General features: G+C 37.9%; 1 protein-coding gene across 1 annotated transcript; it reads left to right on the top strand.

The window, feature by feature from the left end:
* Positions 1-12131: 12131 nt before the first annotated feature.
* LOC108668980 lies at positions 12132-24374 on the top strand. The gene is made up of 4 exons (XM_018156264.2): positions 12132-12946; positions 20129-20316; positions 20612-20793; positions 21014-24374. The coding sequence occupies exons 1-4, from the start codon at positions 12310-12312 to the stop codon at positions 22443-22445; spliced, it is 2439 nt and encodes an 812-aa protein (XP_018011753.1). The 5' UTR covers positions 12132-12309; the 3' UTR covers positions 22446-24374.
* Positions 24375-25491: the final 1117 nt, after the last annotated feature.

Here is a 25491-nt window from a genome sequence, read left to right as displayed (position 1 = left end):
TTTTACCGTTTACAATTGCAAATTGAAAATTAAGTGGATACATTGATGAATTTATTGGACAATATTTGTTTCAGGGATGCTCGAAGTGGCGTCCCGTTGATACACAGGATGCAGGAAGCAGGTCGATGCTTCTTGGACGCCATCCAAGCTCTGCCACGAAGGCACCAAAGCTCAATCGAGCAAACTAAGCACATTTTATCTCCAATATTATGATCGTTTCAAATACTATAGTTGAAAATCAATTTATTTCAACTGAAATTAGGAGATATGCCGAAGTTAGCAAGTGTTTGGGCAAGTGATGTGTAAGTGTTAACAATTTCAAAAAGATACTAAAATACCAGGTTCAAAACCCGTAGACTAATTCCATTCAAGCAGGCTAGTTTTCTATAATCGTCAGAACCATAGAAAACATGCCGAAATTCTGGCAGGACTGAGCTAGAACAACACATACATTAGCAGATGACGAGACAACATCCCACTGGTATAACATAGAGAGAAGAAAATCGAGCAACATGTAACTTTCTAACTAATAATACTTTTGTTGAATATATCTTGTATATTAGTTTAATTCTGTCGTAATTTGGCCTTATTTGGTTTAAGTTGATTGCATAAAGGGTCTGCGAGAACGTTTGTCTTCTTATTGATAACAAATTTTTATCATATGAAAAAGAAAGTTTGCATGTGAATTTCGGACGAAGGCATAACAGACTTCAAATATTTAAATTATTGTTCGTTGTAGTTGCAGGAATGCGGGCGTTGACCAACCCTCGTCAAGGCATGTCATTGTAATCAGGTACACACATTCAATGTCAAGAGCAATACCACAAAATTGCTACTCCTCAGTCTTATCAAATCTATCTCTTGAAAGAATTTTCATTACTGTTATCCATTTACAACTAACATTGAAACTTGACGACTATTAAGTCATTTTTAGTGATGGATTTAATCATGCAGACGCAAACAGGCGAAGTCGTTGGCTAAGCACATCCTATATGTTACGCATATATATAGGCATTGCAACATGCAGAGAAAATTTTAACTTCAAAATCTACATTAGGAATATTAATGAAAGTTATTTTTATTTAGCATCGGAGACAGAATGTGTATCCGATGTGGTTTTTTGTTCGACTGAAATTTCAGACCTAGAGGCTAAATGAGGGGAAAATATACCTAAAGCGACGATGGAAAGTTTATCTTGGATCATCAAAGTGCGAATTTACTGAAGAGGATCGTAATTTTTAATTTGTCTCATCCTTCAATAAGTTACTGGAGACGTAGTCTGAAATTGGAAACTGCTAATATTTAGAGTATAGCTAGACTTGCGTATGAAAACACCAGTTGACGTTGAATCCTGCATGTAGGCTAAGCTCATACAGGGTGAGTTACGGCATTTTCCTGTTTTGTATTTAGCGCCAAGCAGCCAGTAGTTGCAGGAAAAGGGCGGGGAGTATTTTCAAGGCAATGTCATGAAGTTTTGTGTCCCGCCTAGTCAGTTGCCACAATGCACAGAACAATTGAGCAGCGAGCATTTTCTGTCGAGGCGTACTTTTTCAATGGCAGTTCCATTATCGCTACTCAACGAGCATTCCATATCTGGTTTCGTATTCGTCCTCCAGGTCGGGTTTCAGATCGGAAATCGATTGTGACGTGGGTGAACACATTTATGGCAAGTGGAAGCGTGAATACGTGATCTTCTGCTTCAGTTGTTTAGAATGACTGTCTAAGGACCCTACCTCATTTGAAGATATATGCCAAGTCATCGTCAACATACCCGTCAATATGATTCAGCGAGTTGAACGAAACTGCGAAAATCGACCAAGTGAATGCATTGACATTGGAAGCCGTATTGTGTCCGATATCATCTTTAAAACTAAATGATATGAAAAATTTCAGATAATGTGTTTTCAATAAAATTTATACAGCAATATTTTTACTAGTTATTTATTGAGCTTTCTTATGAGGAATTTTCCGTGAAGCACTCGCTAGATGATTGTAACTTAAAGTCATCACAATTCTACCAATGTTCAAATCCGATACAACGCTCTAGCAAAGGCTTATTTCAACAGATTGCTATGAGAATCTTTACAAATTCTGTAAATTACCTCGCTCCCACTATATCGTGTTAACTTATAATGGATCTTCTCTTCATACCCAAGCAATTAAATCTATCGTTATTATAAAATACAATAATTTTGACTTCTATACATAGGGTTGTTGAAGATCGCTCAAAAATGGCATTATGCCACATTCGCAATTCATTTACTACGCGACAATGTGGTGACTCAATCCATTTTTTGACACCGTTGATTATTACGTGCAAATTCGCTGCGCTGTGCACATCTTTGAGGTACCTTCGCTTCTGTAAAATATAACGTGACGATCCGTCACTTCCCAGCGTCGTCACCGGGGCGGGTTGCCTGTCGGAGACCACCACTGCCCTGCTTCGAATGGACTATCATGGCCCCTTTCTCTGCAAGAACGTAGCTACCAACACTTCCGGACTGTAACATTATTAGCCGCAAGCCACCAGACAGATCACATCTCTTGAAGAAGAACAATCAGCCCTCTGGAAAACAGCCTGCTATAGTATGGCCTAGCATCGTCTGCCGATACGTGAAAAAAATCTGCACCGCTCAGCCCGAGAGCGTCGGAACCTTGCAGTGAATATGATGACCGCCATCAACCCGTCCGTGTTCATCCTTTGCGTCGAATCAGCCCACGATCGAACGGCCACTCGTCAAAGGAAGATTTTCGATAAGGGCTATGCTGACTGAAATCTAACCTCAGATGCCGTGAGCTAAAAGTTACGTAATTTAACGATGTCCCGGAAGTCGCGGTCTGGTGATCCGCGGTCTGGTGATACGCGGCTTGGTGGCGCACGGCAGGTTTCATGCAGTTCCTCTGACGAGGTAGGATAATTGGTGGCAGCCGTTGTTCGCTGGTTACAGTTCGAACAATAGTCAGGCTATGAAGTGATGTTTCGATGTAAAGTTCAGTGGTAGACGATCATTGCACTCTAAGCGGAGGAGCAGCCGTATGCCCAAACTTTTACCTTAAATTAGCCTGGGGCCATACTTTCAAAACTGGCTAAGTGAACGTAAGTACTTACGCTCTATTTTCCTGTCTATGATTGGTGGATTTTGCTTGAAAGGCCATCAATGATTGGCCGATGAACTTACGATCTCTCAAATTTTTTTAAAAGTATAGGCCCTGGAGCCAACGCACAGCTTTACCATGCATTACCTTTATTAAGCCTCAGAGCTAGAAGCCGCAGACTACGCTTGAACTCCGTAATCAAGACCAGCAACGCACTGCCTTAGACAATAGCACCGTGGCCCGTAGGTCTTCAGCCAATGCTTGGGTGCATGCTCGCTCATAGGCTGGCAGTTACTCATCTGGCTGTACCTATTCCGGCCTAACCTCTTCTGGCTTAACCTATGCACGCTGTCCCGGCTCACAATCTTCTTGCAGCCAATGACTGGATCTACCATCACACTTGGACCGCCTCGCTAACATCCTGCAGCCAATGTGGTTAAGTTAGGTCCGCTCAGGTTTGTTTTGGGTGGAGAAATGTTGCAATTGTATTTATTGAAGTAGCCCTGCCAGCTTACAAGAAAATAGCCGGCCGTAGTATGGTTGGTCTTGAATCGTCTTCTAATACGCGAAAAAATTCTGCAACGCTCAGACAGAGCGCGGCGGAGCCTTGCAATGAGTATGATGCCCGCAAGCCGCCACCAACCACTCCGTATCTCGCCGTGCATATGAATCAGCCCACGGTAGAAGGGCCACTCGTTGAAGTACAATAGATTTTGGAACAGAACTATGCTATATGATACTTAACCCTAGATGATGCATGCGAGCTAAAACTGGGAGCGAAGCCGTGCACCACCAATTTTTGCACCAATCAGCCCTGAATCAGCCCTGCCGGTGCCCAGCATATTCGAACGTCAATAATGCCGCGTATTAACCCTGCCGTCAGTGAACAGCCCATGCATCACCTCATCTTGTTTTAAATATCAAGAGCTTTACGTCACCATATTCTGAAGCGAATAGCCTAGAGTGTAATGATCGTCCACCACTGAGCGTTACATCGAATCATCACTTCACGATCTTGAGGGAAGAGATTATGAAAGTCCATTCGAAGCACGGCAGTGGTGGTCTCCGACAGGCATCCCGCTAAAACTTACAGAATGTAACTAAGCCCCCAGAAGGCACTCATCTCAGTACGATGGATTTAGAACAGAACTATGCTGTTTGAAATCAAATCCCAGATGCTGTGAGCTAAAAGTTACGTAATTTAATGAAACCCCGGAAGTCATGTTCGATCCGCGGTCTAGTGGTGCAGACTGCAGAGCAGGTTTCATGCAGTTCCCCAGACGAGAGGGCATTCCATTGTACGCGGGTTCCAGTTCGAGCAGGTTACAGTACGGGCATTACTTCACCATAAGCGGGTGCTTATAGCCTAGATTGTAACGCTCGATCACCACTGAACATTACGTACATCGAAATATAACTTCATACCCTGGCTATAGCTCGAAATGTAACCAGCGTACAACGGAATGCCATCAATCAGTCGAGCTCGTCAGGGGAACTGCATGAAACCTGCCGAGCACCACCAGACCGCGGATCGAACATGCCTTCCGGGGCTTCGTTAAATTACGTAACTTTCAGCTTACTGCATCTAGGGTTAGGTTTCAGATAGCATAATTCTGTTCCAAAATCTATCGTCCTTCGAAAAGTTACGTCCGGGGCTTCGTGAAATTACGTAACTTTTAGCGCACAGGATCTGTCTACGACATGCATCCGAAATAAACAACTAGTGTTCATCTATTTTGCAAAATCATTCATGCAAACAAAGAAATCATTTCAAGAAATAGCCAAGATTTTTTGAGAACAGTATTTAGATCTTAGAATGATGTGGCCGAGACGATCAAAAATGCAAACTATATACGAATTTTAACTGAATGGATTAAAAAACCTCTATGCAAATAGAAATAAATATTCCAAAGTAGATTTTTTGGCACACAATAGATGAGATGGACGGCACTGATGGCACTTGCGGTGATCGAACCGTCAAGACGGCAGACTGGCTGCACGATCTGTCCATCGCATCATTGCCTTTCTGGCAGTGCATTTTGAAATGCTAACACTTATGACGATGAAAAATTTACCGACACTGAAAACATTTTGTTAAGAGTCAACAAGCATAAATAAAAACTAAACTACAATCTTTCGTTTAACCGGGATTGCGATCTTTGTTTGGCGAGCTTCGTCTGCATTGAGCCGTGCTGCCTGTTGTATCAAATCAAAATCAAATGTTGTAATAATGTTGAACACTAGTTATAAACCATAAATCATCCTGTGCAAAACTCGAAAATACCAATTCTTAACTCTCGCAATTAATAACTGATTTAATTAATGCCGATTTAATTAATGATGATTTAATTTTCTATTGGCGTTAAAGTAGGAAAAAGGGAATTCGACGTTAAAAAATGTATCGTTAAGCTATGAAGTAGGGAGTCGATAGTAATTTGGCGTTAGACAACACGCAGAAGCGTTTTTCTCAGCAGGTTATTTTCTTACTCACCCTCTCATCAGTAACACCCGCCCGCATAAGCTAATAGGATCATTTGGGATACCTGTCTGAAACCACCACTTCCGTGTTTCGAATAGACTTGCATGATCCTTTCCCTTAAGAACGTAGCCTGTAATACTTCTTGACTGCAACATTATCAGCCTCAAGCCACCAGACAGATCACATCCATTGAAGTAGACCAATCAGCCCACAGAAAAACAGCCTGCAATAGTTTGGCCCAGAATTGTCTGCCGGTGCACGAAAAAATTCTGCACCACTCGGTCACCGCGCGCCGGAGCCTTGCAGTAAATTTGTAGACCGCCACCAACCCATCCGTGTTCATTCTTTGCATCGAATCAGCTCGCGGTATACTTGGCTGATAAAACCCCCGCCTAAAAAAACCTGGGGGTCAGCCCCCCTCCTAATAAACCTAACCTGAGAACCTGAATAAACCTAATGCTGAGAGTTATGAGTTACATAATATAAAGAAGTTCCGGAAGTCATTCGTCAGCGGACGATAGATTTTGAAGAGAACTATGCTATCTGAAACGTAACCCAAGATGCTGCGAGCTAAAAGTTCGATCCGAGATCATGTTCTATGTGCGGTCTGGTAGTGCACGGTAGTAGACTCCTGCGTTTGGTAGACTCCATTCGAGACGAGACGTGGCAAGAAGCTTTGTCGCAGTTTGCAATAAAAACCGGGACAATTTTCAGCACTCACTGGGAATTCCGAGACGATACCGAGACGAGACGAGACACCCCGGTTGAAAAAGGAGGTTTAAAATTTCACGGAATTTATATCTTATATGACGGGACATAACGAGATGAACCACTTTACGATGGTATGTAGACTTTGCTTTTAGTTTACAGACATATACAATAATAACTTGAGACGTATTCATTAACAATTCCGATCGTGGGCTCGGCTATTAACATTGTTTTTGCTACATATCGCAATTTAACATGGCAAATTGACAAGGCAAATACAAATTATAATAAATAATAAAATGTGCATATTTTTTTCCATTTGCAATGTTGTACTGTAATGCACATTAAATGTATTTATCATGATGATGAGTGAAGAAAAATCTTCAATGATAAAGTCTGTAATTTAATTAAGTTTCCGCTAGTTAATTAAGGTCGATCAGTTGGAGCCCTAGATGGTCCAGCAACCGGGTCTCGAGTGACAGCCCTTGCAATGGATTTATTTATGATATATATGACATTTGTAGTTTTAGAATATGACATTTTAATATGACACTTTGTAGTTTTACAGGTTCTGGAAGAGGCCGTACTGGCTGATGACATCGGTTGACTTGATAGACTAATATTGCCTCTGACTCATGGCATCTAACACGACTAGAGAAAAGAGAACCATTCCACTGTCTTCTAATTGTCTGACTTAGTGACAATGTGTCACTAACTCGCGATGGGCGCCTGAACTCGTATGGAACGCGTACTGAACTCGCACAACTCTAACGTAAGGGTACGCACACAGTGAAAGCAGGTTGCCAGCGTGCTGGTTACCTGCTCAGGCTGGTGCCTGAAACCATAGAATACAGAAGCCTATTCGTAGAGGTTTTCACTGTGAACACTTACATTATTATCCTATGTTCATTCTTGTGGCAGGTTGGAGCAGGTTGCCCGCGCGGGCAAACCTGCTTCCACTGTGTGCGTGCCCTAAGGTGCGGTTAAAGGCTAGACAACGACATCATTCACTCAATATTCAGGCTTACATCGCCAAATCTGCCCAATAATTTCACTGACAAATTAGTTTGGCAGCCAAATGTCGCAACATCTGCGATGGGCATATTTCTTCAATGCCGACACTTCTATTCTATTCTATGACTGGCAACTGCTCATTAAAAATTAGGAGCTAACTTGTTATTCCTTAATCCGCTAGCTTAGAACGTCTCGTTTTGTCTCGACTATTCGAGGTATGTCTCGTCTCGTTACTTTAACTCTCGTTTCATTTCTACTTGTCTCGTGTCGTTTCATAATTACCGGGACACAAGTATTGTCCCGGTTCATACGTTTATACCGGGACAAATTGTACCCTCAATTATATCTGAGACGCAGGAGTCTAAGGCGTTCTATTCAGGGCTGATTGGTGCACAAAATTGGTGGTGCACGGCTGCGCTCCCTGTCATTATATTTGTGCTGTTTGGTAACACACAGCACCCGCTTGCAGTACCTCAATCTTTAGTTGTGCTGAAACGAGTCAACAGTGTGAGTAGTTAGAACACTTTCTTCTAGAATAATTATTGATCTTGAGTAAACCTAGTTTCTAGTATACGAAGATTTTTTAAATGATGTACTGAATAATTTCGCTGGCAAGGCTTGGCTCATGGTTAAAATTACAAGTTGAAGTTGTTAGAATTGTTGTTTCAAGAAAATGACGCCTCGTTTATGCGCTCAGGTTAGAAACGAAAAGATAGTAATTTTGTTGCCATGTTAATTGTTATTACCGTAAACTTTAAATTTATTCATATTATCGATTTGAGTAATTCGGATAAATATGTGTGTGCATTGACCAAGATAAATTTCGTACTGAATTGATCTGGTGTCAAATAGTTGCAGAGGGAGAATTTTTAAAAGATGTTACTCGCCGCTCAGATATCGTCAAAAGTATCAAAATTCTACTTTCCCGTTTAGGGACTGTAGGCGGGGGTCTTCGCTCTTGAACTGCCATTTCACGGCTGGAAAGGGCTTCGGGGTCTTTGGGGCCACTGCCCTCTCTTCTATCTTTTCCCACAGATGGGGAATGAGGATTCCTTCTTCACAAGGGACTGGATTTTTATTGAGGTCCTCCTTCCAATCTGCGGCCTCCGCGTATTTCTCGTGCGTGAGTGCAGTGAATTGGTCAGAATAACAATTTCATGAAGAAATTATTTATGAAGTAAATTTTGTGGAATTTTTTAATGATGTCAGTCACATTAATTCAGTTTAAAACTTGATAGTGACTTTGGTACGAATATTGCGATTGCGAGCAGGCATCTATCCTAAGGAATTTATTTTAAATTTTAATTGAATGGGGTTAATTAGGAAATTATTTCTTATTTGTAATATATGCTGCCATATTTAAGATATATTGTAAACACTGTTGGAAGTAATAAGTGTATTTTTTGCTAATTTACTCATGCTTAGCATCCAGAAGCGGTTAAATGATGACGAAAGACGAGAATCGCGTTGAAATACAAGTTGTCGTGTAACCAAAACTTGTCTTTCGCGGTTAAATGGATTCCAACAAGACGACCCCAATTTATGCCCATGCCAAGTACGAGATCAATTTTGTGCATGCTATAGAATAGAAAACATACCCTTATAGAGATAGTGCTTATCAAATCAGATAAAGGGTTGAAGGAAGTTCAGATTAAGACATTCGGACGATATCAGGACCCAACATTTACGATATCTGAAATGCTGAATCACTTTCAATGAGGTAAAATAGATTATATTTTGAGAAAGAAAGTTCACGTAGATATGCTTACACAATAAAGGAACTTGAGAAGAATTTGCGCACGACATGAAAACATATTGTAAAAATTAATTTAAAGTAAATAAATTATAGTTAATGTTGTAATTATATGGTATAAAAGACTGCTGTTAATAAAGGGGATTAATTTTCAGACAGAAAAAGCGAATGAGCAGAACTAATTTCAATTCCTATAACTACATACCTATTTTTCCTGAAGGTATGTGCAACATTGAATGTTCACGTGGCTTGCCTATTGCTTGTGCCAACGACCGATGCTGTAAGGTATTCCAAGGCTATTACTTAAAATTGAATAGCTCCACGTTAGCCTAATAGTCTAATACTCATTATATGATGAAGGGTTACAGTACGCATGAATCAAAGGTAAAAAACAGGTAATGTGATGGAAATTAGATGATAGAGCGTCGAGTCGTTAGTTTATAATTATGCAAAAAAGTACATCCATTGTTAAAGAAAGAGCACGAAGTAAGAGTGTAGCTCGAGTTTCAACCTGTAATTGCCATAGCAACAGGCTTTCAGATAAGATGCCGCACGCACGGTATTTTAAGTACTTGGTCTGCTTAACATTTTGGGTAGGAATAGCATCATTAAAATGAGGATGTTTTCGTTTATGTGGGCAACTGACGATTAACTGATAACAGCTTTTATCGCTATACCACACGTGTGCCAATAACATTTCATTGAAATCGGAGTTCACCTCATAGAATTTTGTACTTTATCTTCTTGATAAATGTTTGAAAGTCATAACATTTTTTCACTGTGGACGTCATCGGGTGATTTAATCCTACAACCAATGAAAATTTCAATTAAAAATGGAACAAGAACATGGAAATTTTCGACTATTTTTGCGAGTATGGACAATTTGATGGGCAAGTGTTTAATAATTCAACAGATAAATTTTAAACTGAGGAGTGGAAGGGTAAGTAACTTTAAATGAAGTAAAATAGTTTCCTGGCCTGCACAAAAGGGATCAGTTAAATGTCTTTGATTCAGTTTATCATCATATCAACATTAAAATAAAATTTTTACAAATTCTTCATCAAATAGGCGACCTATTTATCTGGTAAAATTCAGTGCTGATCTGAAAATCTAACTAATCTAACTAAAATCGTACTAACGTAGATTTTTTTCTCATTCAACCAGAATTAAATAAATATTCAGTTAAGAATAATATTAATTATGGGCTTTCCTTCTAGGACGGCTGAGGGCTCATGCACGACAAAATGCGTCACAACGTTCATTATCAACGCCTGGAACTGCGGGAAAAACTACGTGGTCTTAAAATTAAACGTAAGATCAATTTGTTCTATGATTGGTGTTCTCTCTCTGAAACTCGAACACAAATTTTGGATGTGGCATATTATCTTCGTTAAGTCCAATCTATAATCAAAATGAGCAAATTTATTTTCGGTCGTTGACCACCAATCCTTACTCGTAATGTGAATAATGAAGTTCTTACAGAGATTAAAGCAATAAATATTTGATTTTGATAAAGATCAGAGATTGCGTGCACCCGAAAGATTAACCATGAGTAGCACTGGTGTAGAGTGTAGACACGGCGACGCTTGGTCGCTAAAAGCAGCTGATTGAGGCTCGCAAGGCACAGTCTGTATTTTGACGCGTCGAGGTAAGGTGTTGCGCAGTGCAGTTGGTAGAAAATTATATGAGATATCCTAAAAACAGGAGCATCTAGACGGTTGGTTATGCAGCTAAATCATTTAGCATAAACTCAGGGTTGCTGCAAGGTTTCAAGATAATTGAGAATAAGGAAAATTAATTATATGGTATTTGTTATATGCTCTTTGAAAAGCCTGAGTGTCATTGAAGGTGGTGTGTGTGGCTCTCTCCAATCATGGATCATTGAGATGGTTTAGTTCTCCGAGGAATGATACTGATAGTATAATCGTAATTTTGGAGGTCATGCTGCACATAATGCCCGGTTGATGTTAGAGTCAAGATGAGCATGATATTTTTATTGGAGGGGCGTTAAGGGTACGATAAAATGCTTGATAAAATTAACGAATATTAGTACTAATAATATAGTGCAGCCTGTGCAGGTAGATACTCTAATAAAATGAATATATGTACAGGTACAAATTAAAGTGTAAATAAATATTTATCCAATAAACAATGGATGATATTTATTTTGCTTCTACTGAGAAAATTTTAGAGTTCATTGTCAATAAAATTTTAACTATCTCAATTATCTCTCAATATTTTAGTCACCCAAATGATCTCTGATTTAGATACTTCCGCAATATTCCGCTCATCTGAATGATCTTAACATGCCCTTCAACCATGAACTTATCATGTCCTTCCTTCTCTTAACATTTCCCGTATCCGTATTATCTCATAACCTTTTAACAGTTTAACTCATACGAATTTTCTCTCCACCTTTCATTCACCCGCATAGTCTTTCGACATTGCCCTCATCCGTTTGATCTCTCATCATTTCCTTCGTCCGAATGATCTCACAATCGTATATTTTTGGAAGCCAGAAAAATTCAAGCTTTACCTTGAAAGTGAAGCCTTCAGTCTTGGAACTAGGCGGTTACATCCTTTACATCCCTGATTCGGCACCTCGAGCACTAGACTATTTAGTTAGAATTTTCTAGATCTGGTTTAGCTTCCAAGCGAATCAGGCAAGAGATCTAAGTGGGCGGACGAGTCCAGGATTGCAAATCAAGTCAAGCGATTGGAAAAACTAGGCATTGAACATAAAAATCCGCTTCTGAATTGCTTAGCCCACTGATGGATGAGCAGCGTTTTCTTTTATAAAAAGTTTGTGAATTTTTGTAAAATATTCGTTCTTTAATTCATATTTTATTAGTTGCGAAAAAGAGAAGCATCAACCGACTGAACATCACTTTAATTTTAGGAATAAATAATGCGGAATTATTACGTTTAATGCACGCTTTTTATACTTCTCGAGACTTCCGCTTTTTGTTCACTGTTGTAGAAATGAGCTAAATGAAACCTTTTGCATTCAGAAAGGGTATATGAATAATACTGCGAGACTTTCATTGAAATACCTCTCATTGACATTTCCAGTGTTTCTATGGTCAGCTCATAAGTCATTCTAATGCTTTACACACATGCTATTTTTCTTTCAGCGTTTCTTCTGAGAAGTGCAAGTCTCGCGGTTACGAGTTATTTTTATGCATAAAAAGGCCAGCGAAATTCCTCCAAAATTTTCTCTCCGGTCCCGAGCTTGAGTAGCAGTGGCGACACGCCTGTCATGGCCGCCGGTAACCACGCGGGGAACCTCTTTGTTCCAGGGATTCATGCCTCGAATTCTTCATCAAGGCATGCCTCAAATTCTCCATCAAGACATGCCTCGAATTCTCCATCAAGACATGCATCTCCCGAAAGCGTCTCGAGCACTTCGTTTTCTTATTATGACGAGCGTTTGTCAGTCGGATCAGCGTCAGATAGCATCAGTCATAATTTATCAAACATGAGCTTGAGATGGGACGACTATGACGATGGGTGCCATGTTTGTACCAGCAGTAATTATGACCATTTTAGTGGCCATGAGGATATTGGGAGCGTGAGTGTGTCGGGTGAGGGCGGTGACAGTGATGACGTAGTCGAGAGGCTCATAGTTGATTCTCCAAGTAAATTCAGTGAAGATAGAAGTCACCTATCCGACAGCAAGGAATATTATAGCTGTGATGAAGCGAGTGTTCCATTGAGAGAAAATTTGTGTCCGAATGAAGACTGCGAAGAGGAAGAAGTTTTACCCCCTAAAAATAAGAAGAAGAAGAAGCACATAACTCTGAAAATTGAACAGCAAGATGAAGCACAAATTCCAAAGCATCCATCCTTCCTCATCATGGATGATGATAGTCCAATCAACTCTAAAAAATTCGCAGGTAAGGGACAATGCTTTTGGGGGACAAATTATTCGTTTACTATCCTACCCTTGCTAGTCAAGTTCAAATGAATCTAAATTAGCTTGAGTCATTTATAATATTTTCAATTTGTTCAACGAAACACAGAAACAAACTGAGTTACGTTCTTCTCAAACTTTGTTTCCATGATTGAAATTTAACAATATACACTTCAATAAGAAATTATTTTCTATAGCACCCAGTTTTCAAATTGAATTATTCAAATTTGATTGGAATTCCGTAAAAGAAATAATTTCAAATATTGGGAATCTAATTCAATTTTTACCTCTGATTCCCTGTTATACTCAGTACGTCTAAGTTATTGAAGCATGAAGTGCTGGAGGCTTAGAGCGATTTTCCCTTTAATGTCATGTCATGGGCTAACTGCATTGAACATTAAACAACTCGTTAATATTAAAATGTTGAACGGGTTTCTCTGTAAATTAAATGGACTTTAAACTATTGTTTTGAATACTGGTCTAATGAGGTCGGCTTATTTGTTCGTTCCGCATTCAATTGTGGTCATTTCACTCTTGGGTGCCAAAAGGGCGTCGGGTCGAACGTGGCTCAAGCGCCAACTGCGCGCAGCATTAGGCAGATTTTTTTTACAATTTAGTTAAATTTTTGGGTGAATCTGATCAAAGATGTATACGATTTGTGGTCAATGACCTCTTATTTTTTAATTCCTCTGAAGTAAATTAATTCAATTCAATGAGTTTGATTTTTTTCAGACAGTCAAACGCTGTATTAGCAAATGTGAAAGTTATTATTATTTAACAGCGTTCGACTCTAAAAAAAAAACGAGCAAGTAAATTGTTGAAAAAATACATTCTCTGGTCTTCAATTGAACTTGCTCAAAAATAGTTCTGCCAATATATTCCAACTGATAAATTTATACACAACAACGGGTAAAACCGGAAGCATGAATCAATAAGTATTTGCACAGAACCCACCTTTCTAGAACCGGCAGCTTCTGTTATTATCCCTTATTATTCCCTTATTTTCCAAAGCAAGTTTATTCTTATCACACGATTATAAGATTCTCGAAAAATATCACTGATGCACTCTTTCGCAACTAACATACTTTGCCATTTTTAACATTAATTTCTTTATGTATGTCGATTTTCAAATTTGTTGCTGGGTATTTCATGCTGTAATCTAAGCTTATTTTATTATAAAATAACTAGCGAAGGCCATTTTGTTCATAATTATACCACGAAATTGACATCGTTAATAATATCAGCTTTGAGACTTCCCTTTCCGTGTCTAATATTATTCGCTGGATCCCACTTCATTGATAGAACTTTTGTCAAATTAGTGTGGATTAGCTCTTTAATGAACCTTGCTTTCATGCTATCCATGTATAGTGTTGGAGTTATTCATATTCCTATTCGTGTGGATTAGTACGTTTCCATTTTTTTTTTCAAGCAACGATTGAAGGTTGTGAGATGAAAATTTCACTTAATTGATCCGGCTGGAGCGATTTTTATACTGGACATAAAATGAAGTTTGATCATTTTATTTACTATGAACTTTTGCAGTGTACACATGGTGAAAAAATCGTAATAAAATTACAATTTGGATTTTTTTGCCACATAAAATTTTTCAAAAATTGTCAAATAAGTGTTACAATATACGCATAATTGTTCAAGACAGTTTTCTGTTTCATGTACGCGCTATCCGCGTCAAAGAATCATTGATAACGTTGTAAGAGTAGCTGCTTCCCACAGGGTACAATCTTGTTCCTAAGCGAGCCCTGTTTGTCAGAGGCCGACCGTTTATTAATCATGTCACACAAGCGCTCACCAACAACGAGGTCCTTGATCTGGCATATGTTCATGAACGTTAAGTAGGAACCGCCTCGTTAGCTCGTTTAATGCTAACTTCAAGTAGGAACTGCCTCGTTTGCACGTTCAATGTGGGCGTTAAATCGGAATAAGAACTGCCTTCGTATAACAGTGTAACATCAAGCAAAAATCTAAGTGATATAGGTAGCTTTTAGCGCTCCATGCATCTGCGTCGTAACCTGATTACACTACACATTCTAATGCTCTTACAATTTTTCCTAATTTATCGGAATAACTTCGTGTATGCGAACCAAGTAAAGGATGTTCGAGGTCACAAAGCAGAACAAAACGAGTGCAAAGCATACTCTGCAAACACTGTCGTCAACGAGGCGCTTGAGATGCTGGCAGACGTTCAAAGATGCAACAGAGAGTACGAAACATCGAGAGGAATAACAAAATAATTTCGATACAGGTGGATTGGAGACAGGATAGGGTGAGTTTTTCCAACGATAAAACTCGATTCTGTATTTCGTGAGTAAAGTTAACGTTACGTAACTCGACGATAAACCTCTTCTATCTACTTAAGAATACTGCGCTTTTGACGCTATATGGAGCGCTAAGCAGCAATGCAGAAATAATTACAGTCGTTTTCTTATGACATAACATAATTTCAACGTTCTTAATGCATATCCACTCAAGTCAGTACGGATATTTATGTAAAGGCAGAATCCGTTCACTCACCATCCTCTTACGTTACGTAGAATTCTTCCACAAGAAACAGTTGCGACCTTTGACCAGCTATCGATTCTACAAGAGAAAAAAAAACGTAAAGGAAACAAAATCCTTGGTTTCACGAGAAAAAATTTTGTTGCAACTTTTTAAATATAATTTTGCTGAAGTTCGTTGCCATCATGAGGTATGTTAGCCAATCAGTGCTAGTACATTAGGATTATCTAGCAGTAAGGTTCACAGTGCGGGAACCCTAGCACAAGACTGAATTATCGGAGTTGGATCTCAAACTTCGTTTCATATTGAAGTTTGGAAAATTCGAAAATTACACACTAAAATTAATGATTAATCGCATACAAGAGCTAATGCCGCCACTGTATTTAGCTAGAAATTTTTCAACATTCTGTACCTAGCCACTGTACTGTGTAGCCATACATTCCTAGCAACTATACTCAGCCAGGAATTGTTCAACATTCTGTACCTAGCCACTGTACTGTGATGCCATACATCCCTAACCACTGGACTTGGCCAGGAATTGTTCAACATTCTGTACGTAGCCACCGTACTGTGTAGCCATAAATTCCTACCCACTGTACTTAGCCAGGAATTTTTCAACATTCAAGTCTATAAACTTATTACGTCAAACCCACAAACAACCACGTGGAAACAGCATGATGCCGACGCGTCTTCTGTTCGCCATGGCATAAAAACAAGTTTAAGGAGGCGCCACGTTATACCCTGCTAAAAATTTAAGCCATGTCACAATAGGCGAGATGACGTATATTCAACGGCCATTTGTGTACCATCTATGATTTACAAAAAGTTCTTCATTCTATCTATCAAGTCCATACCGGGCTGGACTCTTCAGCAACAACCCTACCCCAAGACTCGATTTTGCAATCTCTACTCCAGCCTTCCTGTCTTATTTTTGCTCGAAGTTCTTTTTATTTAGTGCAGCTAGCAGTTAACTACAACCACGTAGGCGCCGCGCACGACAAAAAATGGTCAGAACTACTGCGTAAATTTCGAATTTTGCAGTTATATGAAAACTTTTTGCTTTTATAAGAAAGAAATGTCAATGTTCAAGGAGAGAAAATGTTCGTTAAATTGTTAATGCTTCTAAAAATAAAATCTGCGACGCAAGATACGTCACATAATGTAAGTACAAATACAAGTACTGAAGGTTTAATTAGCAATTAAAACTGTTCATGAATCATAGGAGATATTGTGATTCGATGACTTTCATTTTTTAGCTCTCCTGTCTGCTTATGAATGACAAGCAGAATCACAATTAAAAGAACTTCGTCTGCAACACTATTCTTAATGTCCAACAAATACTTAGAATTTCACAAAATGTTTGTCAAATAGTCTTATGAGGGCTATTGTACGAAATGTGAAATTTTTGAAAGAGGCAATACGTAAATTTTTCAATGAGGCAATATTTATATTTAAAAAATTCAAAGAGGCAAAAAAAAATTTTAGCGAGAAATCAACAAATAACATACGAATTCATGTTAAGCCTGCAAAATTTTACGTTTAAATGAAGTTTACATGCGCGTTCCCATGTATTCGCAGTGAAATGGATACTTTTCGTGAGGAAAGTATAATGTAAGGAATAAAAGAATTGAAATGACATTAATTAAACATATTACTGTGGATAATAAAACTGGAAGAGTACTTTTAGCATTATCATGATATTTAGAAAACAAGTATGGTAAAATAATTCAAGCGAATATATATTACAAATTTCACGAGGTCTAGTCACACTAAATTGTGTTCATTAAATTTGAATGCGATACCAAGAACGAGTCTATAACCGGACTTTTAACGAAACAAAGTCCATATTAATTAAGTAAATTTCAATTTTCAAGAACAAACCTTATCAGTGGCGACGTTAGCCACTGATTTACAAATATTTACAATATTTATTTATTTAAAAATAAGTTACAAAATTTACAATATTTATAGAGTTCAATTTTTTTTCTTCGAAAATTTCTAACAATTACCAGTGCTTTGTTGTGGAATGCGAAAAAAATGTAAATTTCGAATTTGTTCAAGTTGTTTAGAATTCGATTAAATGGGTATGGATTGCACTGCGCGCTTTTAACGTCAGAAAAAGTCTGTAGTCAAGGCAGAGTAGCTATGCAATCATTTTATCAGTCCCTTATCACTTCTTAGAACAGGGCATCGATAACGCATACTTGATCTCGACGCTTGCACATGGGCATTAAAAAAATACAGGCCGAATCCGATAGGCTTATCAATGAACCTCCCTTGGCAACATCTGCACTCGCATGGTATAAAGCTGATTTCATTTTTTATTTTGACAGCAAATTTCAGTTTTCTGTTGTATAAGTTTTTTAAGTGAATCGTTGAATTATTGGAATGTGTTTTACAGCTCATAAGTCCTTAAACTACCCACACTATAGTCTTCTAAAAGAAGAATTTTCATGACCTTGCATAGATATTAACTATAAATTTATTACAATCGTCCTCTGTACATTTCCTGATCCGGCTGACTTCCTCATTTGACTGTAGGATGGACAATAGTCACTAGTGTCACCGGACTTTAATATACTGATGCATGCATATAGGTCAGCTAATATCTTGATGGTCGATAAGAAACCTTGTTGCTCATTAAAACATCTTGAGCACACTGACAAATTTTTTCTATCATATCTCTCTCATCGACTTTTGTTCCTCAAGATCGATATTGAATCTTGAATATAACCGTTATAACCGTGATCTCTAGAATATAACAGTTATTCATAGACTGATGTTTTTCTTTATTTGATTTAATTATTGAAGTATTAAACTTTAGACTAGTTATTTTCTTACTTAGTTATTAAAGCCATCGGTGACGTGACCTCGATTAAGAATGCTTTTTACTTGTCATTGTGACCCGTAATTCCATCACTGAGGTACACTGTTATATTGATCCTATTCATCTTATGTGTTAATCACATCCGTGGTGTTATGTAACAAGTGATTGGAAATATCCTTATCTATATTACTTCTTTATTTATCTTCCATATCGTATTCTGCTTTGTTAGTTATTGATATCACAAAAACTAAATTTGAGTTTATTCGTGTTTGCTGAGAGACTTCGAATAAAGACTCAAATTGATTGCGTTGAAAGTTTACCAGAGATATTTGGTTAAAAGAGGACGAGCGCTTTAAATTTTAGTATCTTTCTACATAAAGTTAGGATGTTTCAATTAGTATTTTTGTTACTTTATCCAGTTTTATTCATCCTTTCGTTTGATAGCATGCAGCGATAATCAATTAATGTCAAGGGTCATGGATGTCTTTATTCTTTCATTTACTCATAGAATGAGCACCGACGTTAACATTCTCCCTAATTTCGTTTGCTGCATTAAGTCAACACTTATAACGAAATATTTGAGGGTCTCCACGTTTTTGGAAACATTTTTTTAAAATTATATTTATGCAAAGAGATTCCGAAATATTGACATTGTAGGTTTTCACAACTATACTCTTCATTTTAATTGGCACATTATTTAAATGTAAAAAGCACAAAACACGGACGGCACGAAGAACGACGAAAAATTCGCATAAGAATAACAACCTCCTTAAATGGGCGAAGGTCTTGGGCCTTATACGTCATGATCTTGTTTCATGATCCATAGCGATACACACTCGGCAAGCGGTGCCCCATGAGCGCCTTCAATTGAGCCTATATTCACCTCAACGTCAACCTATTTAAACTCGATGAAAATGAACTGCCACTACCATCGTTAATCAGTCTCGTGTACCTGAACCTTACAGGTGAACGAATGCGGGTTAAGTGTAATGTACATTGTACATGTATCAATCATCAACTGGAATTTATAAAAATTATAGTCATTCTTATATCAAATCACTCACAGTGTTTTCAAGTTCCTTCCATGTTTTCAGGGAAATTGCAGCAGCATGGAATATTATCCGAATTATTTTTTAATTAATATTTGTTCAACTTCAACCATGTCAATTTTTTGTAACACTTGAGCACGAAACTGCATCCAACTTAACGAAGTTAAATCTCAAATTAATGAAGGGATTATTCCATTTATCCAAGTTTGTCTTTTACAACCTGTTCAAAATTTTCCTAACGTCCTTGTGAGGCTAACACTTGTGAACCACTCAAACAACACGCACTTGATAAAAAGAAAGCCTTCATGCACCGAGTCCCGATAAATGCAGGTTGATAAATGACTCCGAGGTCACGAAACAGAGATCGTAGATAGTCATCGAACTCCTCGAAAGTCTGATAAAGCAGCGCTGTGGAACAAATTGCTCCTTTTTCTCAACTAAATCGACTGCCTAAAATAACTTAGATTTGTATTCCACTTCAGCGTGCGTGTAATGAAAAAATTAAAACGAAGGAATGAACATCACTGCTGTAATTGTCCGGGATCTTGCTCATTAATTTTAAAAATAAAATAAATAAACTATTTGATCTACCGATTAAATACCGATAAATTACCTTTTGATCTACCGATTGCTTACAACGATACCGTCCAGACAAGAAAATAGAACAAACAAATACAATAGAATACAATTTTTGTGAGCCGCACCTATTTGAAGCAAGACAATTTCGGCCAAATTCCCAGATTTATCAAAAGTCAACATACTTATTTTATTGCAGGGAATTCAAGTCTTTTGCGTGGACCTCGCCGAGTGATCCGTCTGTGCGTGTTCGCCCTGCTGATCCCGCTGGGGCTGGTGGTGGTGCCCCTGTACATCCGAGTGGTGCGCTACCCGCCCCAAACTCTGGCCATGGCTCCTTCAGATCAGCGTCTCCTCGGCTCACGTGTCTCGAGTGTTTGGTGTCAGGTCGGTTGCTGGTATCATCAGGAGTCCTATTGAGTTTCTCTTAATCACTCCTGAATTAGGAATTGCAATTGCGGAGAAGCCAATTTGAGTTTTCACTATATAAAAATCTAATAAATGTTTTTACTGTTGCTAAAAAATTCGGGTAGAATTTTTTGTTCAAGTCTAGTTTATTTAGGTTTAGATTGTGGGTAGAAAATGTTCCTGTTGTTAGTGAGGAGCTATTGAAAACTCAAACTCCTAATAGAATTAAAGAAGTAACATATATCCAATTTGCTCATGTTATACATCTCCGTAGGGTCAAAGAGTTCACATGAATGGCAGCTTCAACGCTTATCTGCTCGCCCAGACTCCTGAGACAAAACCATCTCGGTCCCGTTTCACGATTTTAAAAAATCTTAAACTCAGGGACGACATAAAAGAATATTGGGGCTTCTACCTTCGAGGAGGCTCAACAGTCACGCTAAGCTCTTGCACCAGGTTAGATTAATACCGCATAATTATTTCATCAGATAACTGACATAAGTGCGATGGTTTTCCAATGCATCTGTATGTGCATCGGATCAAATTTTTTGTTAATTTTATTCGCAAAACCAAGATATCCCTTCTCCACTTATGTATCCTGTTCCTATTTTATTTAAACATTTTAAATTTTTATTAAAAATAAAATTGAATTTTCTATTGAATTTTTGGAGAGCAGGTATGACGGTGGACAATTGATGATTCTCCGCGGGTCTGAAAATCTCCATCGATGTGCTTGGATCGGAGAAGAAGATTCGTTTGAAGAGACTCAAGTGAAGATGCCTTCACAAACAGACTTCAATAATCTCAAGGTCGACAATGATGTGAGTTCTGATGAGTATGAAAAAGAAGCCGACAAGAAAATAGGCTCAAGAACTTTCACGGCTGCGAAAGAGAAAATTGCAATTGAGACAATTCCCAAAACTGAGCTGGAAGCGGATGATGAAAGCGAAAACCACATAACTGAAAGTGTAGAAAAATACATAGGCTATACCGCTGAAAAAACTGACATACACATTGGAAACAGTTTGGATGAGTTAGCAGAGCTTGCTGGTGGTACGACGGTATCTACGAGTTCAACTGAGAAGCCGTTGAAAAAAGAAAACGTCGAAGTAGATAATGCGAGTGCGAAAAGATTCAAATTCAATGGAACCACAACGAAAAAATTCATTTATGAAAATTCTGAGGAACGTCAAGAGTACTTGAATCACCTGTTGAAGCACGCTTTGGAAGTGAGTAAAGGCAAGCATGAAGTAATCCTTATGCTTGATTCACACACCAGCGGACCTGTCCGAGATGAACGAGAAAACAATGCAAGTACAGACAATGGGAACACCCAAGCGAAAAATTTTGAGGAATTTCAGGCTTTGAAAATAATTTCATCTAATATCAGTGCGAATAAATTAGATGAGGAGCGCAATGTTCTCTTGAGTCGCGAACGACGTAACAGTCTTCCAGAAGACATAGTAAATAATATAGAAAATGATGGAGACGCTTCCGAAGTGATGGACGAAGAAGATGCACCCAAAAAAGCTTTCAAAAAATTCACGAAAGAAGAAATAGGAGTGGAGCAAATTATTGGCGGGCTAATAATTCCAGATGGGCTTACTTATGAGCGAGGCTTCATGAATCAAAGCCACGCGAATGACATGTCGATGGAGGAAGAACGATCATCCTATTCGAGTAGTGAAGAGGCGTTGGCTTCTTGCGACGGGGTCATATTGGCATTACCTCTGCAACCAGATTCTCACTGTTCAGGTTTTGAGCGACAAGAAAGAAACAAAGTTACCTACCAAATTACTGAAGATGGCACGTACTACTTTGTCTTCTCCAGCGACAACGAAATAGTGATCAACGACCTTTTCTTCAACTTGACGTTGGAAAAAGTTGTCTACGACACTTCTGGTAACTTGGCTAACTGTTCACATTCACAGAACTGCTCCTTACATCTGGACTTTTGGTCGAATGAACAAACGGTGGTAGAAGTTCCCGCAGGTTCTAGTTGGGATAACTCCTATGTTATGAATGCCGAGTGTGAGCCCAGAGTGGCAGTGTACCTGTGTCTCCTGCTACTAGTTCCGATATTCATTCTTTTTTGTGCCTACCACTGAGAATTATTTGTAAAGTCATAAATGTGAGAGGTGATAATTCCAGTGAAGACGACCGTTTGAGCTTCCATAACGGTGGAGGGACAGGTTTCACTCATGATGCTGCTGCCTCGGTTCCCTTCTTTAAAAAGTCTTAGTTTTCACACATTTTTATTGTCTGTCTGACAGATTTATCCAACTATTGATTTATCCAACTATCATAAAAATGCTGAACAATAAACATCCAAGTCCTTTCCGAGAGGTGTGGTTGAATTAAATAGCAAAGTGACCGTCTTGAGACGATCAAAACTAAGCGATGAGACGTCCTTTTGAAAATTACAAAAAACACTCGATACTTTGATGGTGCTATTACCCAGTCATCAAACTTCTCACCGTTGATTAATAATAACTTTCAATATTTGGTTCCAACATCTCAGATTCACGATTCGCCTTCAGCATAAAAGTGTTGAGTTGATGACTCGTGACCTTGCAGTCACAAACTGTTAATTTGGAAGATCGTGCGTAGACGATAATTTTTTTATTTTTTTATGATATAATTGAGTAATAGTTCATTTATTGCATTGTAAATTTTGAAACTGGTATACGAGAAATACAAAGGCTGTACAGTCTGTCGAAGGGTTTATGGTAGATTAACTAAGTTAATGATCAATTACTGAACTTGATAGCTTCCGATGAAAATGCCATTTATATCTAAGAGAGAAAACTTCCTGAAGTCGTAAATGTATTCTAGCTTCTATTCTCATACTTTAAAATTTTAAACTATATAAAACTAAAACTATTAAACTATAAAAAACTATACTTTAAAATGTTAAATGATGATATATACGTAAAGAAAAGATGTGCTCTGCATATCAAAGGAAAACAAAGTTTAAGTGCTGCTCAAATGCTGAAAAGTGTAAAGCCTAGTCGCAGTTGCTGTTATAATTTTCTGGAATCCATGAAGTTAATTGATAATTGATTTGGATTGAGAAATTATAGTAAAAATCACATAGCACTGTAATCCCCATAATAAAGGAGAGTATGAAAATGTAGATTTTCTGCAGTACAGAAGTAAGGACATATTTTATCATGTTGAAAGTCATTTTTATCATTTTACGCATAAATAGGTGCTGTGAAATCATAAAGGTACGACGTCGCTCAATTATAAATATATTATTTTTCTTCATAGTGCTTCTTAAGTAGTGTTAAGAGTTCTTTGGGAATAATTTTAAGAATACATACATTACCCTCGTGCAATTGACATTGATAGAAATTTATTGAAAGTAAAATTCATTGCATAGTTTATTTTTAGATACTGCGATGAAATTATATTATTCCTCGATGCTCACTAACAGCAGTGTGATAAAGAAATAATATTAATCAAACCCCCTACGATAAATTAAGTTTTACTTTTATAGCCACTTATTTAAGAGATATTATGGCACTGCGGTGTTGCACATCAGTAACTTGGTATAGATTGCTTCACAGCAATCGTAGTATGTCAGAAATGCCTAGTTTATGTGGTTCATATTGAACAGTAATTGGAAACAACGCTGTAAAGCATTCACATGTCAGAAGGCTACATTCAGTGGTCAAAAACCTGATGCATGCAAGGTGATCTATACAACGTCACGGAGTTTCGTTATAATAGAACCCAGAATGGTTTTCAGTTCAGATCTCCTTAATATAGTGTTGACCTAGAGTCTTTCTACTTTTGGAGATTTATATCTAGTCTTAATTTTTAGTCAAGAAGCAGATGTTTTTCCCAAAAACTCTGGAGTGAGGCTAAAAATAATTGGTGTTCTGCAACCGCTAACTACAACAAAATTGTTTCTCGATGCGTTGTTTGACATCTGGGAATCAAAAACGAACTATTAGCTTTTATAGTTTTATGCTGTACGTAGCGAATTATGTAGCTTTTTACTACATTTGTAACTATGGATTCTTAAAAAAAATACATGTGAATCTCACACAAGTAGTTTTTATAACCTGAATATAAGTAGCGTTCGTTGAATCCATACGCAACATACAAGTGCTTTGCAAGTAAAATTACAAATAATCTTGCATAGCAACATACAAGTGCTTTGCAAGTAAAATTACAAATAATCTTGCATAGCAACATACAAGTGCTTTGCAAGTAAAATTACAAATAATCTTGCATAGCAACAAACAAGTGCTTTGCAAGTGAAACTTCAAATAAATCTTACACAGCAATATACTGTACATGACAGCAATATAGCATTGTACATTACTTATCAGAATATCGGGAGAGCAGAGGATGTAGAGCCAATAGGAAGCCACTCGTAATCAAGCAGTGAAGAATTTGGTCTTACAGGCGCTTAATCTGCCTGTTACTACAATCTGGCTGGTTACCACTTACCGGTAAATTCGGGCATATTCTTCTAAAAAACGCTGTTAAAAACACAGTTATTTTTTCATGAGCAGGTTTCAAATTCGCGAATGATAACTAGCTTTTTCCACTAATTTATGAATGGTAAATTATGTAGAGGTTTATACATGGTAAATTATGTAGAGGTTACAGGCACTTGAGGGTTTAACTCATCTGCGGCTAGCATGTGTCTAATTTTGAAATCTGAAATTGAATTTATTGTCGGAAAGAACCAGTCGTGAACGACTGATCTTCGTGCGAAAAAAAAAATAATAATGAAAAAATGGCACCAAAAGGTCAAATTCATTATGAAAATTGTCGTATGGTAAAATGTTACCAATGAATGATTATTTTTGTCATCTATGACACCTGGGCACATGTTAATAAATGTTAGAGGCGTTGCAATGGTCCATCGGAGCCCCTTAGAGGCTTGACATTTCCATGCATACGACCCTTATTTGCAGTCAGCCCTCGAACGTTGATAGAAAACTAATTGAACAGAAATTTTTTGTCAGCATTCTATCTGCAATAGATGGCATAGATAAGAAAATCTGAGCATTACGAACGAGAAATGTAATGCACCTGTGTATAATTATCGGGGTCTAAATAAGATAGTTTGTCTGAACTACATATGATACTGATTGAATAATTAAAAAAAGGGGAAAAGAAGTAATTTCGATG

Source organism: Hyalella azteca, unplaced genomic scaffold (genome assembly GCF_000764305.2).
Source record: "Hyalella azteca isolate HAZT.00-mixed unplaced genomic scaffold, Hazt_2.0.2 contig5386, whole genome shotgun sequence".
NCBI lineage: Eukaryota > Metazoa > Arthropoda > Malacostraca > Amphipoda > Hyalellidae > Hyalella > Hyalella azteca.
This window is presented reverse-complemented; position numbering and strand designations above follow the sequence as displayed.

Excerpts from the sequence above, each read along its gene's own strand:
- LOC108668980 (XM_018156264.2), top strand. The coding sequence starts at position 12,310 with ATGGCCGCCGGTAACCACGCGGGGAACCTCTTTGTTCCAGGGATTCAT. Across the intron at positions 12,947-20,128 it reads CAACTCTAAAAAATTCGCAG|GGAATTCAAGTCTTTTGCGT; the intron begins GTAAGGGACAAT and ends ATTTTATTGCAG. Across the intron at positions 20,794-21,013 it reads ACGCTAAGCTCTTGCACCAG|GTATGACGGTGGACAATTGA; the intron begins GTTAGATTAATA and ends TTTGGAGAGCAG.